Below are 16,192 nucleotides of genomic sequence, written 5' to 3'. Positions count from 1 at the left end.
TCAGTAAAAAAATAACAATATTTGACTGTACATTATTGTTACAAGATGATTTAATATCAGTAATACACAACAAGATTAGACTGCTCATGATTATTACTACAAGATGATTTAATATCAGTACTACACAAGATTAGACTGTTCATGATTATTATTACAAGATGATTTAATATCAGTAATATTAATATCAGTACTACACAAGATTAGACTGTTCATGATTATTATCACAAGATGATTTAATATCAGTACTACACAAGATTAGGCTGTTCATGATTATTACTACAAGATGATTTGATATCAGTAATACACAAGATTAGGCTGTTCATGATTATTACTACAAGATGATTTAATATCAGTAATACACAAGATTAGACTGTTCATGATTATTATTTCAAGACGATTTAAAATCAGCATTACATAACCTGTTGCTATTATATAGCATACTTTTTTCTGGATGGAAAAAACCCCTCAAGGATATGATGAGAATTCATTCTCCAATAGGGTGACATTCGAGAAAGATCTCTGGTCTAAATCATGACCCAACCCCATGCACTTAAAGCTTCATTGTTTTTCCAGTTGTAGCCATTAAATAGTTGCTTTGAAAAAACACCTCAAAGAGAAAATTGTTTCAAGTCGTACATCAAGACAATTTCATTGTGTACTTGTTTTTACCACATGAAATTACCTCATGATAAAGTTTTATTCCTGTTTAGAATTGATGCTCTCATTATTAGCTTCTTTTACTTAGGTGTATTTTCATAACTTTGCATTTAGGTTGCTCCCCAATAGAGAGTAATTTTAGAACAAAGTTGCCATGTGCATCATTCACTCCAGGAGATGATCCATGTCCAGGCGCCAAGTGGAGAATCTTTTGCAATTGTTGCAGTAGGAAACATTTGAATCCTTGTGGTCCATCTCAGAGTGCAGTTCCTTTTTGACAACACTTAGCCTCAGCTTTCATTAAAATTCCCTATAAACCTTTGCTTGAAGCTTCTTTTGAAAACCTTACCCTCGAGCCATTAATGTCCTTAGTGTCCAAGAGATGAATTAGCAAGCTTCATCCCCTATCCATGAACCAGGCTGTCTGAGGTTTTGGTGGAAATTATAAGTTTCTTTCCTTTGCCAAACATGATTTAGTGGGGTAGGGGTTTAAGAAAGAAAAAAATTGTTCCACCTCTGATTGAGATTCGGAGTATCAGATCATTTGGAAAGGTGTTTTGCCCAATTTGGGCTTTTAAATTTTTATAGGGCAGATTCTAAAGGGAGAAGGATATAGGAAACAATATTCTGTCCTCCTTATGGCTGACGTTTTGGCTTAAACCATTTTGAGGTGGATTGTCACAACAATCAAGAAAGCTTATCAGTCCCTTACTTCCATACTGAGAGAGACCTTTCATCCATGAAGATTAAAAGCCCATGAGGTCTGAGTCATTGCTACCTCATGGTTCTATCTTACTCATTTTTTGAATATGAAGGTCACAGTTTGGTGATCACACACCTTTTCCTCCTACCTTTGCTATTTGGGTCACCAAAGTGAAGGCGTATTTCTATGGAACCAGTAGTATTAGCACAAAAATGGTCCATATGGGCACCATTCTATAGTAGTCTACACTTATACAGCAAATATGAGTATTCCTTGTGACCGCTCTGGTGGTTTAATGGTTCGAACATCTGCCTTGGATGTGGGATGTCATGGGTTTGAACCCAGGACCAGACATAAAAATGGTAGAACTGCCTCTCTAGGTACACAGCATTAAGAGGTTAGTGTTAGGACTTGTCTGCCAGGTGTGGGGATAATGTGGCTAGGTGGGACATGATGATACATGTCTGCGGCATGATGCCCCAGTGCTAGACATCACTATAAACTGCGACACTGCAGACATCATAGCGATATGACTGAAAGCATTTTACACACACACACACACACAAAGTATTCCTTGCTTTTTCCTTTGCCACTTTGTGGGATCACCAGCCTTCAACCAAAACTAGCAAATTCAGCTGTGGAATTGCAACAGGTTATGTATTAGTGATATTAATTTTTATGATGTAATACTTTGTAATGATGCTCTCTTAGTAAGAGGGGTGGTTAATTAATCAATAACAATAGCAGAAACTCCAATTCAGCCTAAGTTATGTCAACAGAATTTAATAGCAGCATCTAAATTGGACTTATCATAGTAACGAGTGGTGAAAAGAACGCAATGTCTGCAACTGATTGCATCACCTTCCTCTCTCAACTGTGTATCACACGTCTTCCTATTCTCTCTAGTCTTCCTATTCTGAAAGCTTCATCTCTTTCTGGACTTCCTAGTCTTTTATTCTGAACTTGTCATCTCTTTCCGGACTTCCGTCTTTCCCAGAAAGCTGTTTCTTGAAAGGACAAAATTACCCCATAATCTCTATATGCATCACTTCCGATATGTACATAAAATTCCCTCACTTACATTACTCAGAAGCATAACTAGCTATCCAAACACTGCATAAATTCTGACCTAATTTGATAGATCATCACTCTTGCTTCACAGTGACTTGCCATAAATTAACAAGTGAGCGGTGCATCTAACATTACCATATCTCTTTTCTTACAAGACAGCCACCTGGTCCCCTTTTCTTTTTAACAAGGAAAGCACTATTCTTTTTAGGTTTCCTCGAAGCCAAACTTCTCCTCTCTCAGGAATGAGACTAAAGATTTTCGACCAAGGTCACACTTTAAATTCACATTACTTCCAAAGTGTATGCCTTAATTTACTCTGACCAATCATATGCAGCGGTTTCTAAATGTTTTCCGGAGATAATCATTTCTTTCGTCAGATTGTGGACAGCCTAGAATCTCTGGACTATGTTGCATCTCAACTTCCCTTTGAAAATGACTATTTGACATGGGTTCCTATCAGGTGGTTATAGTTGGTAGCTGAAATGTTTACTTTCTGAGGATGCCCCAGTCAAATCTCAACGAGTTGTAGATGCTGGTCTTTCAAGTTTAACACTGACATGGTTGGGGGGGGGAAGAAGAAAGTTTGATGTGACCATTCACAAAGACTTTTCTGGCTTAAACATGATACAGTTTTAATGCTTAAGGTTCAATACTTTTTTTAAATTCAAGACTTTACATACTTCAGTGTTGGTATTGCCTGATTTCCTGGTCTCCCCCTGCACTGATCAAGGGTATTTTCCGTCCATAATTAAGAGTAAGATACACAGTAGCATCAGGTGATTATTACATAATACAATTTGTTTCTCTCCCCTCCTCCCATTATATTTTACAATGCACTTTCTGTGTTATTTTGCAGAGGAACAAAAAGAAGAAAAGGCAACTGTAAAGGAAGAATCCAAACAGAAAACAAACGACTTTCCAACAGTTTTGGTGATATCTGTAGTTGCTTCTGTTGGAGTCGCAGTTTTTGTTCTTATTGGAGTTCTGTGCTGTCTGATTATTTCTCACAGACGTAAAAATATCAAATACGACACAACTCCACAAGACGAGTTAGAGATTGATGTTGAAAAACTACCAGCCAACATGTCATACCATAGAGTGGAAGAGACCAAAAGGTTAAATCCAAAACTTGAAATATTTGAGTATCCTAGAAATGATATAGTTTATATTCGAGACATTGGGCAAGGTGCCTTTGGGAGAGTTTTCAAAGCTAAAGCCCCTAATTTAACCAAAGGGGATGATTACACTCTTATTGCTGTTAAAATGTTGAAAGAGGATGCATCGGAAGATCTGCAACAGGACTTTGAAAGAGAAGCCTCATTGATGGCGGAGTTTGACCATCCAAACATTGTTAAATTTCTTGGGGTATGTGCAATTGGGAAACCTATGTGCTTGCTGTTTGAGTACATGGGAAAAGGTGATTTAAATGAATTCTTACGGAATAGTAGTCCAGATCAGTACATCATCCGCAGACATAGTGTGGATATTTACAACAGTGATACATATATGTTAGACTATGTTCAACAGCTCTTTGTCGGCATGCAAATAGCAGCCGGCATGGTGTATTTATCAGAAAAAGGCTATGTTCATAGAGATCTGGCTACCAGAAATTGTCTGGTCGGGGATAATCTCCTTGTGAAAATCTCAGACTTTGGTCTAGCACGGAGTGTTCATAGTATTGATTATTACAAAGGTAGTGAACATGATGCTATTCCAATTCGATGGATGCCATTAGAGGCAATACTTTATAACAAATTTACAATAGAATCAGACGTGTGGTCATTCGGTGTGGTATTATGGGAAATATTCTCATTCGCACTACAGCCATATTATGGGATGACGCATGAAGAAGTTGTTCAGTATGTAAAAGAAGGAAAGGTGCTAGTGTGTCCAGAAAACACGCCCCAACAACTCTATGAATTAATGTGCATGTGCTGGAATAGAAAGCCATTAAGCCGACCTAAATTCAGGACGCTTCACTTGACACTTAATGGTCTACACGATGAATTTAGTAGGAAAAAGTTGAAAGAAGTAGAAACGGTATAGCACATGCTTATCATTGTTTTAAGCCATTATTTAGCTAAAACAAAAATTTTAACAGAATTATTTAACAAAGTTTATACTGATGAATCTAAACTATTCAACATTGCTACTAGTTTGAAATATTTTCACTGACATGCTGAATTGTCTTCCTTCTTCTCAGTACCGATTCTGTGCAACACCATCTTTTTATTTTATTGCTCCAATTTGTAAAGTTTATTGCAAGAGAAATTCTAACACAAGTTAAAGTTCTGTCTGCGTGTGTTTTCAAATACCAGTCACTTAATGTAAACTCCAAGCAAAATGCCCAAGGTTGTATGTTTTGTTTCAATCTTGTTAAAATTGTATCAAAAAAGGAGTACATGTTCTAATGTTCAAAGTCCAAATTTATTTACAAAATAAAAGCACCAGATTTCATAAACTTTTTTTTTTAAATTCAATTTTTCTAAATAAAAGGAACAAGAACACCAGTCACCGGCCACTCTCACAAATCATGTGATGCTATGATGATAGAAGCATGAGAGTGACTTTACAGAAACTACAAATGCAGATGAAATGGAATTAATTGCAAACATTTTTTTTCTGTTTCAAGCTCATTATATTTTGCTTGTTATATATATATATATATATATATATATATATATATATATATATATATATATATATATATATATATATATATATATATATAAAATCCCAAGATTAGATCAAACATGCATTGGAGGTGTCAAGCATATTTATATATAATTTATACTCCTGTATAAGTTATCCGACAGCAATCAACATAGACCCTGATCTGCTATCACATAATGCACTGGCAGATCATGGTATGTATGTGTTCAAATGAGTATTACTAGTAAACTGTGGAGACCCAGTGATGGCAGATCTGGGTATATGCAGTTTACAGTTGGACTTGACATATAAGTGAGTATATACAGTAATGCATCAGTTCTCGTATATATTACAGCAATTACGACTTATCTTCATAGAAGCCAGATCTTCACATGTATCAACTTTTGTCCATGACAAGAGAGATATCTGTTTTCATTTGATGAAGTTGTGTTTCATCTGCATTTGTGATGCTTCTTGCAATAACAGAACAGCCATTCTCTTAGGTTTTTTTGCACAGCATTACACATTGCATAATAGAGAATGGGGCCATTAAGGGAAGGAAACAAGGCAAGGGTTCAGACAATGAGACCAACTTTGTACTTTTCCATTAGAGAGTCAGTCTGTAAATTAAATGGCACCAGATATGATAACTCCAAGAAAGATCAAAATTTCGTATGTATTCGTTTATCAGTCAAGTCAAACGGCAAACAAAAAAGATCCTGATCTGCCACAGCATATTAGGGTCTGTGTTGTTTGTTTTTAATGATTACTCCTAATAAGCTGCACAGACCCACATCTGCTGGCACATTATGGTACTCTTCACTGCAATTACTATCAGTAAACTGATTGGTATACAATACAACTTTGAAAAAGAAAACAGTACTAAAATTACAGTAGACAATCCATAATGATTGATAAGTTTCATCTGTGCTGTAAGTAAGTTAATCTGAAATCATACTAGATTGAAGCAATAATTATATGATGGACAATTTTCAGCTTCATGAACAGGGATGCCAAAACTTAAGATAAATTTATGCTATAAAATAAGCCAAAAACCTGCTTTAAAGTTTTCAATTTTTGTATACATGTATTTTTTATCCATAATTTATTCCAAAGCTATGGACCAGCATTTCTTTATACCAACCATTCATTTTACAAAATATTTATCCATCCTCAGTATGCATGTTTTTGCTCACATTTCTATGAACAAATTCTCCAATCACCTAATTTATTTAAATATTTCTCATGTAAAATGTCATGGTCCCAGTCCATACACAGACTGGGTGTTTTCTTTATTGTATATTTATACAAGCATATTTGTAAATATGTATCTTTTATTTTTAATGTTGACCAGTCTTAACCACCGATAAACAGGCCTCCCACTTCATTAATCTGCTCTAAATTTCTCCTCAGACTGAGATTTTACCTAATTTTTGTGATACTTCAGATAATACTGGTATAGTGGAAAAGATGCAGAATCACTTATTTGTTTTAAAATTTAACACAGCATGGAAACATAATCTTAAAACACAAGTCGAGTAATTCCTCAAATTGCAGGAAATGATCAAGACTTTACTCAGAGATAAGGCAAGATTCCTTCAAGAAGCATTATCGATTTTACTAATTTGTTTTATACCTGGATGTGTGCTGAATATTCACTGCTAAACACATTTATTAACCAAGCCAAAAACAAAAGTTGCTTAATTATCTCAATTTGAGGAAGAAATTTCTAGATGTTTATTGAAACTGGGGTCTACAGCCCCCTCCTGACCCTGTGCCCATTACTAAATCTGATTAAAGATTGCCACTGGTGAATTATTGGAATATTTAGAAACATTTTGTTGTTGAAAAATGTAAATTTTTATATATTGAAAGATCTAGGTAATTTTGTAGATTTATTCTTCTGTAAAATAGCTATGTAATGGTCATTACATATAAGAGTATAGGGAAGAGTCCAGTATCACTGACTATATGAAAGATGAATGAGCATTTACTATGTGATCACATGTGCACAGATCGGAGGTTATTGAGCCCTGTTATTGTAGGTTTAGAAACATGCGCGGATGAGTGAATTTTCACTCTACAGCACAATTATTGAACTCACATGAAAATTCCTCCATAGAAAGTCTATGTGGTCAATTTTATGGGAGATCGTAAATCACTAATGCTTCTCAAACTGTCATAGTTTTCGTTGACTTTAAAATTTTCGTTTACAGCAATGTTCTTTGCAGTTATTAACTTGTATAAACATTTCTTAGCTTGCCTTGTCCTGAGTGTTTTATATGACAACTTGTTGTTGCTTTGAACTTTTAAAACCATTGAATCAGTTTTTACCAAATTTGTCAGAGAACATCCAACATCCTGGCATTTAGGGCTTTCAAATGTTTATGAATGATTCAGACCCACTATCAAATATAGTGACTTTTTTTTACTAAAATAAGAAAACTTTGAAACTTCTAATAAGAAAACGAAAGAACAGAATTTGACAGAAAGCAATCTGACATGATGAACTTTCAAGTTTGTGTAAATTATGCCACTGCTCTGTTTTACGATTGATTTTGAATAGATAAAAGAAAGAAAAGTTGATATTATACTCAGAATAGTAAAATCACTCGCAAATAATGTGTGTGGAAAAGATATCAACTAAAAAAACAGATGAAGTCAACTTTGCTTTTTCTCTGTATCCGGTTGAAATGACGGTCATCGGAAAGATCCTCAAAGCGTGGACCCTTATTGTTTTTCAGGAGCAGTGAAAAAATTTCAACAGGAGGAATCCTACTGAACCAGATTTCTTGGTCAACTGCTTTTGAATTTCTTTTCTTTTTTTGGCAGACACCAGCTCCATGAGCAATCTCATTGAGATGCTTGGTAATTTTACTATTAAAATAAGTCAGAATTAGGTCATCTTGTATCCAATGTCTCTCAGAGTTAGCATCAATGACACACTGGTGCAATGTGTTATGTCATATGGACTATGTAATATTTTGTAATTATTACATCATTTTGAGTTAGATGTTGATTTGACAAAAATGAACATCCTTTAAATACAATAAAGGCTATCCAGACACATGTAAAAAAAAAATACGTTAACCCCCCCCCCCTTTCCAGTCATTATAAACCAATTTAGTCAGGCCTGGCAGCAAGTAATGAGTGCAGGGCCCCAAGCAAAAAATTGCATTGCCAGTTAGCATGGGCCCAAGGTGGTTGCCTTGTTTGCCTTTGCCCTAGGGCTGGGCCTGAATTTTGTCTAGAATTAGTAGACACAGTGTGTATTTGCAGCCAAGGTGAGCTTGTACCTCTACCATAGATACGTACCTATAAGACATCTATAACTGAAAACTTCATAGATCCAGATCTACCCTCATACATTGCAATCAGTAGACCAAACACCACTGACCCTGGTCAGCTGGTGCACTGTATGACAGGATATCAGGGTCTATGTTGTTTTCATTTGGATTCAATTTGTAAGTATATATATATATATGGTAAATCAGATATAGCTATGGATGTGAAGTGAATGTGGGTCAGGAAGGGACTTCGCCTTTTTTTTTGCTACCTGAATGAAGTTGGTTGGATTTTCAACAGCACTTTGAACACATTATTGACAATATCATCCCAGGGAAATGGGAGCTAAGTCACAGTGCCTTTTCCAACAACACACTGGTAGCTGACCCAGGCTGGCCTGGGTAGGTATCAAACCGTGATCCTTGTATTACACTCATCAACTTAGCTAATGCATACATGCCAACCCCAGAAGATGTATAAGCATAATTATTACTCATTTATGTGTCAAAAAAGCATTAAATGTTTAATCTATATATTACATGCCATAATGATAATGACAGGACACTATGAAAAGTTGCAGGAGTTTGATGTTTATCAATAAAATATGAAAATTTTGACAACACAAAATATCTGTACTATAAATATTTACAGAACAGATACAGTTATTTCATGTTGTCACAGATTTTCATTGTATTTTATTGATAAAGCATGAGAATTATGTGGTAAAATGTACATTTATTTCAATCTGCTGATCAAAATTCTTGTCACAAATGGACAAAATCCATGTGGATTAGTTCCATAATACAAACACAAAACATACTGCCAGATTATTATATTCATCACATGCTTTAACTAGTCTACATGTTTAATTTTTGCTAAATTATCATAGTCATATCCTCAAATTCTGCAGTGAGCATTACAATGTGCTAATAGTGTTGAAATAAATCTCATATTCTTCTATTCAGATTTTAAAAGCGCAGTTGATGCAATTTTTTGAACTTTATAAAGATCCATCTGCTTTAACATTTTTTCTATAACAACCATGAGGCACATTGATAAAGCCTGTTTAACTTTAACATCTGGCACCTTTTCTTTAAAAGTATAGACTGGTCCATTACTAAATGCATTATTACATTCATGACTTCATGAGGCAAATTTTCAAATTGAAATACCAGTCTATTTTCTTGGAATTGTGTCATACAGTTTGCTATAAACAGAAAATTAGGAAAGCACATGTAAGTCTGGGATGGGCAAATGTACTTGTAAGTTATTCTTATGCAGTAGCCCTCTTTTTGAGAATATTCTCAACTTTATATGATAAGTGGGATTAAAGAAACGATAGTATAAATGAAAAATACAACTTTTTCTTGCTTTATTTTTAATTTTTAATGTATCAAAAAAGCGTAATCCATATACAGGCAAGCATGCAACATAATTTTGTGCAAAAAGCATAATTATGCCAAAAGCATAATGGTTGGCATGTATGCTAATGTGGCTCCTTGCTGCCTAAATTAACTTTAAATTTGTACAAAATATATTTATATCACAATTGTATTTTGTTTTTCTGTTGACTTATTGTCTCATTTTTGTAAGATGTCTCAGAGTGTATTGATGGTCTCACACATTGTGTCCTGAGAACGTTTTGCATACACACTTGTTTGTACATTTTATGAGTAATTCTGATATACATGTGTTGAATGTATGTTATGCCACGTTTGTTCTTTCTTTCATGAGTTGATTTAAGATTTAGCGGTTCAGAAAGTGAAAAATAAATGTCTTGTATTCATTATACAAATTTATTGCATAAATTCTGTGACTCATCAACTTTTGATTTTAAAGTAGAACCTGTCTTGAAATACCTCGTCTGCCACTGAATTCTGTAAAATATAAGGTTTAATTCTTACAGTTACAAAGAGTTTTAAAAATAATAATGAATGTCAAGAACTAAATGAAAGAGCTATTCATTAGCCATTGTTGACAAATATTGTCAAAGTAGGCAAGAAGGGCACATTTATAAAGGAGTAGTTATGAATATTTAATGTAATTTCTGCATCATGTGATATGATTTTTAGGCAGCTTGTTACATAGGCCAATATTCTTAATTATTACAAATTCTTCCTGTATGTTTAATACAGAAAACAGATCTGACACCACATACCATATAAATTCACTTATAAGTTGAGTCCAGACAAAATAGATCCCAATCTGTGCCACTGCAGATCAGGGTCTGTGTTGTTTATTCTACTGATTACTCCTAACAAACATAAACAATCCAGATTTGCCAATGCATTCTGCAATGGAACATCTGGGTCCATAAAGTGCATTCGGACTTAAAAGTAAATCTTTACCTACAGTACCATATTTATCTAATAATAAGCCCATGTTTGATGATAAGCCCATGTTTGATGATATCCCCATACTCAATGATAATCCCATGTTTGACATGCCCATCACCTGTTTTTATAAAATTTTGATAGGTACTCAAATTCAGAAACGTTATGTCTCATTCTGTCAGATCTGTTAATGCAGTATTGTTTCAGATAGTTGAAAATCAAAATTCACAACAATAAAAGTCTGGCAGATACTGTAGGAAACTTTCTGTCCATTCAAAAAAAAATTCTGTGATGGAAGACCACAAAGAAATTTGTTTTCAGCTAATACAAATTTAAAAAGTGCCATATTAAAATGGTGTGAGAATTTGACTGATAATGGTTAACATTCACAAATATCCATCTTACTGATATCACTGTTGCAACACCAGTAAAAGACACTTTGAAACAAAAAAAAACTGATAAACATTCTTGCATGTGTAAATACAAGACTGTTTATTGTGTAATGTGGTTAAAATATCACATGATGCTATGGCAGTTCAGGTTCTATTTTGTTTGTTCTACTGATCACTCCCAACAAACAGCAATGACAGAGATCTGCCAACACATTGTAAACAGCAAAGACCGAGATCTGCCAGCAAACTGCAAACAGCAAAGACTGAGATCTGCCAGCACATTGTGTGATAACAGATCTGGATCCGTACAGTTTGCACATGGCCTTGTTTGTATATACAGTAGCTTGTGGTGAAAATTCTTCAAGTATTTTCTTTGCAATTATGAAATACATTTGTTTGTCTATCAAATTTGCTGATCTGTCCAGTCATCTCTCTCTCTCTCTCTTGCTAGGGGGCCCTGAGTGGTCTAAAGTGCTCTCCATTACCAATCACTGCCATCTCACCTCTGTCTGCATGGGTTTGAGTCTCGGATTTGGCCAGTGTGGGTATGTGAGAAAGCTTGCCAGTAGCTTCTCGTGGGTTGGCGATTCTTTCCAGGGTTCTTCCTCCACCATTAATACTGGCCGCCATGTATAGCCTATCGTGTGCTGAAAAACCCTACAACAACTCTCTCTTGCCACTCCCACCCACACACGTAAAGAATTGCAACATTGGCAAGTGTTAATCATTTGTTAGAACACGTAGTAGTAATTAAAAAAGCTTGGATTTGCCTTATACTTTAAATAAGTTTCTTAATAAATATTTGACACTGATTCGTATCAGTTGGCATCAGTTAAAGTGACTGCAACTTACCATTACAAGACCAATATTCCCTTGCCTATATTGTTGTCATTAAATTAACTGATTGAAAATAAAAATGTTGAAATAACCCCTCCCTCATGGCCAAGATGATACAGCATAGATGTCACCATACTTATCAGATGGTAAGCACTGCTGCCTCCCCTTTTTGGAAAACTTTGACAGATATTTAATAAGCCCACCCTATACTTTTAGACAAATTTATTAGGCTGGTACCCTGGTCTTATCATTGAAGAAATATGGTAGTATACCCTGCATTCATTAGACTATTTTCAGATTATTTTGTTTGATCTGAATAAACAGGTGTATTTTATCAATTGATGATAGCTGTATCTAGATAAATAATTTGTCTTCCGTAAGTTCAACCTTTTGTTGCATTTTCATTGAGATGACAAAGAATTTATGATACATTTCAACTTTAGCCTATTCTTTTCATTAGGAATTGTTAACATAATTGTATTGTCTCATTTCATAACACCAAGGAATTCTGGAAAAAATATTTCATAAAATTCTCTGCCATATTTCCTGTCTGAATATGAACCGCATTGTTGAAGTATTTTGTAAATATGTTTTCATATGCACACTATTGCCAGGGTGTTAAATAACTGTTCCTGGATGCAAGGGTTATTGAAGGAATTTTGATAGCACAGCCACAGATGAATGAATCTAATCAGCATTCTGACAGGATGTTGATGCACACCTGTTTTTGAATCCAGTATTATTCTCCATGAACATAAGTTGTCTCCCTCAGTGGGCACATTATCAGCCACTCACCAGAGGGAGTTATATTAGTTATCACTTGATACCTTGATGATAAAAAATATCTTCTTTATCAGTTAGCTGAGTAGGTCTGGGGGCATTTTTTTAAAGCCAGTCCTGGGTTTTGGAGGTAACTGAGTTTCTTTAAAACTGTTTGCTCCAGATAACCTACTTAATCTTAAACTGTGAATATCCAACGCCATTCTTTTTAAAATTGTGAAATGCATTGCTTTTATCTTCATGCAGAAAATTGTTGATATGAATTATTTAAATACTATCGGGTCTCCTTTATCTTGATTTTTGTTAATCTCTCTTAATAAGATACAATGAGATGGACAATACTTGTCACTACTTGATTATCCAACCGATGTGTTTATGTGCACAGTTTGGAAAAGGTTAATGAGACAATGGCGTATAGACTTGCATGTCCGATTGCAAACAACCTAGACCATAAATATGTGATGGATGATATGGGTCTATGCGGTGTGCCATTTTACTGGACTTCTGAGTATATATGATACCTCTCGATTTAGATTCATTTATCTGAATTGTGAATATAAGTGTATATTGCTCAAGAAAAGTTTTTTCAGTATATTTCTTTGGCAATAAATCTCAACTAACACAAGAGTTATATTTTCAAGAATCTTGGTCCTTAGAAGTTTCTAAAGACTTCAGTTTCCAAGTGTCACCTTGTTTACCATTCTTAATATCATGTTGCTCTCTTCTATGCCTATTAAGAGATCTAAATGTAAGGCAAGAGTTGAATAAAGTTGGGTGGGCATTATTTGTTCAAAATATGCCCAATTTTGTGGAGCAGTATAAATAAAGATTTTATTTACTTGATTGTCAAGTCATTGATTATTAAGGCATATTTTTTTTGTTGCTTCTCCCTTATGAAACAGAAGATGATTGAAATTTTATATATATATATATATATATATATATATATATATATATATATATATATATATATATATATATATATATATATATATATATATATATATATATATATATATATATATATATATATATATAAAGAGTCCAATTGCAAATTACACAGACCCAGATCTGCCATTACAATATGTGCAGGCAGATCTGAGTGTGCAGTTTGCTATAAGCAATTAGTAGAACAAAACCATATAGACCCAGATCTGCAACTGCATTATCCTGTGGCAGGTGAGGATCTCTGTTGCTTGCAGTTTGCTTCTACTTATAAGAGAGTATATATGGTATGAGAAATTATATGCTTTATTTGAATCAGATTAAAACTTGCTCAACAGATTACTATATATATATATATATATATATATATATATATAGACTTCCAAGTCCAGTATAACTGCAGACTGCATTAATCCAGAGTGGCCAGCTAATTATGAAGTAGCATGTTAGGGTTGATGTTTGTAGTTAGACTGGACTTGTAAGTGAATATATGCGGTAATCATCACTGCAATGTATTGCCCGTATTTTATAATTCAAAATACTGATAATCTGTGTGCCTAAAACTTTGCATATTCATCACTGAAAAAGGTCTGCAAAATAAGGTCCTTCATATCCCATTATATATAAATATGTGTGTGTCAATGCCTGCCTGCCTCAGATCCTGTAGTACAAATGAGACTGGTACAGTGAAGAACAAAATTATGTTTTTGGTAAACACGGAAATTTTGCTGGTATTTCCCCATGCCTTTACATGCCCCAGAGTGTGGTATTTCCAACAAGCAATAGAACCTCTTATCTTTACGCTCCCTGTTCCTTTTACCTTAATTTGTAAGATCAGCAAAACGCTCATGTCGGGTCAGTGATACCTGAATTCCAGTCAGTACTGTGCAGCATTGATGTTTGCAGGGACTACTGTTCTGGGATCAGTTTAGGATTATAGTGATGGGTGCGAATAGATCCATTATTTCGAGTGGAAAAGTGTTTAATTGTGGATACAATTTCAGCTTTGAATTGATAAAATGAGGACATTTTTCAAGATTTTTAAAATATTTGACATTGTGAATGGGGCCTATCATGGTTTTTGTTGACACTGGGATTGGAGTCACCAATTTAGGTTGCAGATGATCTCTTTAAAATGAGCCATTCCTAGCCTAAAAGATCTCATACATTAAAATAAATTATAAAGATTTCTAGTGGATGGATGGGGTTTAACAGCACTCGAGTACAATCCTCGCTAGCGCCAATAAGTTTAGGCATCATGTAAAAGGCATACAGAACAAAGATAGACCAAAAAGAAGTACAATCCTAATAATACAGTATGTCAATTTTTTTCTATATAAACCCAACTTTATTGAAAAGTTCATAACTTTGAAAATCTTGATGGGATATATCAAATGGCAAGAAATGCGTTGCCTACAGTAGTCACCTCATACAGTGTACTGGATACCTCAAAAATATTGGCTCTGTATAGGTGTCATTTTCATTTCTATACACTTTCATTATTTTGTCAAAAATATATATTTTAGCATTCAAATTGTAACATCATGTTTTACATTATCTATACATGAACAGTCATGTCAGCATTTATGCTTGTCGTAAAATAAAATATTAAGCATTCAAAAGTTTAGTCCAAAAGTAGTTTTGCTGATTCATTTTTATTGTTCAGTCATCTGTACCTTATTTGTCAACATATAAACTTCCAGGTGCAAATTATCAATCTCACTGGCACTAATCTGGGTTAAGGAAACACGATAGGAGGTCTAATTAGTACCAGTGTACATTGGGGGGGTTGAGTTAATATGCTGCACTTTCTTTGTGACATCATAACATGACATTAAGTATTGTTTATATTGAATCACACCCCTTTGCTGTTCTGATCTAAAAATGTAAACAGACTTTAAGATAGATTTGTCATATATATTTCTTAGGGCATTTATATGATGATTTTCCAAGGAATATTGATCAACGAGGAACAAAAGGAAGCAAATAATCGGCAGTTAATGTGTGATACAATTCTCAAAATGACACCTATAGCTGAAGTAGTCCGGGCCAAAAAAACCTACATGACTGGTACAACTTGTACTTCAGTTCATGACATCATAAGGCTGATGTCACCTTTATGCTTAGAAAAGTTCAGATCAATACTGGGACACTAAAAGGGATTGATACATTCACATCCTCCTGTACTGAATGAAGATGCTATCTGTTCCATGCAGAATACAATCTGGAGCTGCAGAGATTAAGTGTACAGCTGCCTCACACAGCTTCTGTTGGAAGATAAGGCTGAATATTGATGTCTACAGACAAAACAGGGGGTCTTTGATAGAATACAGTGGGAAAAGATTAAACACATAGACTACAGCACTAAAACAATTTTGTTTTAAGCTGGTGTAATAAATTGAGTTTTTGATGTTTATTTACAATTCAAGTGGTATGCAAAACAGTATGTAACAAAATTCAACACATACTTTATTAGAGCTCTCACAAAAATCACACCCAATAGTGTTGTCATATGATAGCCTTAAAAAAAGACTTCA

The 16,192-nt window shown here is 34.4% G+C and overlaps 1 protein-coding gene across 1 annotated transcript in view; it reads left to right on the top strand.

Moving 5' to 3' along the window:
- The window catches only part of LOC149807757 (muscle, skeletal receptor tyrosine protein kinase-like), a 164,975-nt gene extending 159,159 nt beyond the window's left edge, over positions 1–5,816 (top strand). The window contains exon 9 of the mRNA XM_089970143.1: positions 3,288–5,816. Within this exon, the coding sequence (XP_089826269.1) occupies positions 3,288–4,477 (1,190 nt within the window). The 3' untranslated portion in view covers positions 4,478–5,816. The remainder of the gene's footprint in view (positions 1–3,287) is intronic.
- Positions 5,817–16,192: the final 10,376 nt, after the last annotated feature.

The sequence above is a fragment of the Sinohyriopsis cumingii genome, chromosome 1, assembly GCF_028554795.1.
Source record: "Sinohyriopsis cumingii isolate HCF-2022 chromosome 1, ASM2855479v2, whole genome shotgun sequence".
NCBI classification, from domain to species: domain Eukaryota; kingdom Metazoa; phylum Mollusca; class Bivalvia; order Unionida; family Unionidae; genus Sinohyriopsis; species Sinohyriopsis cumingii.
Note: the sequence above shows the minus strand (reverse complement) of the source record. Positions and strands in the feature narration are given on the sequence as shown.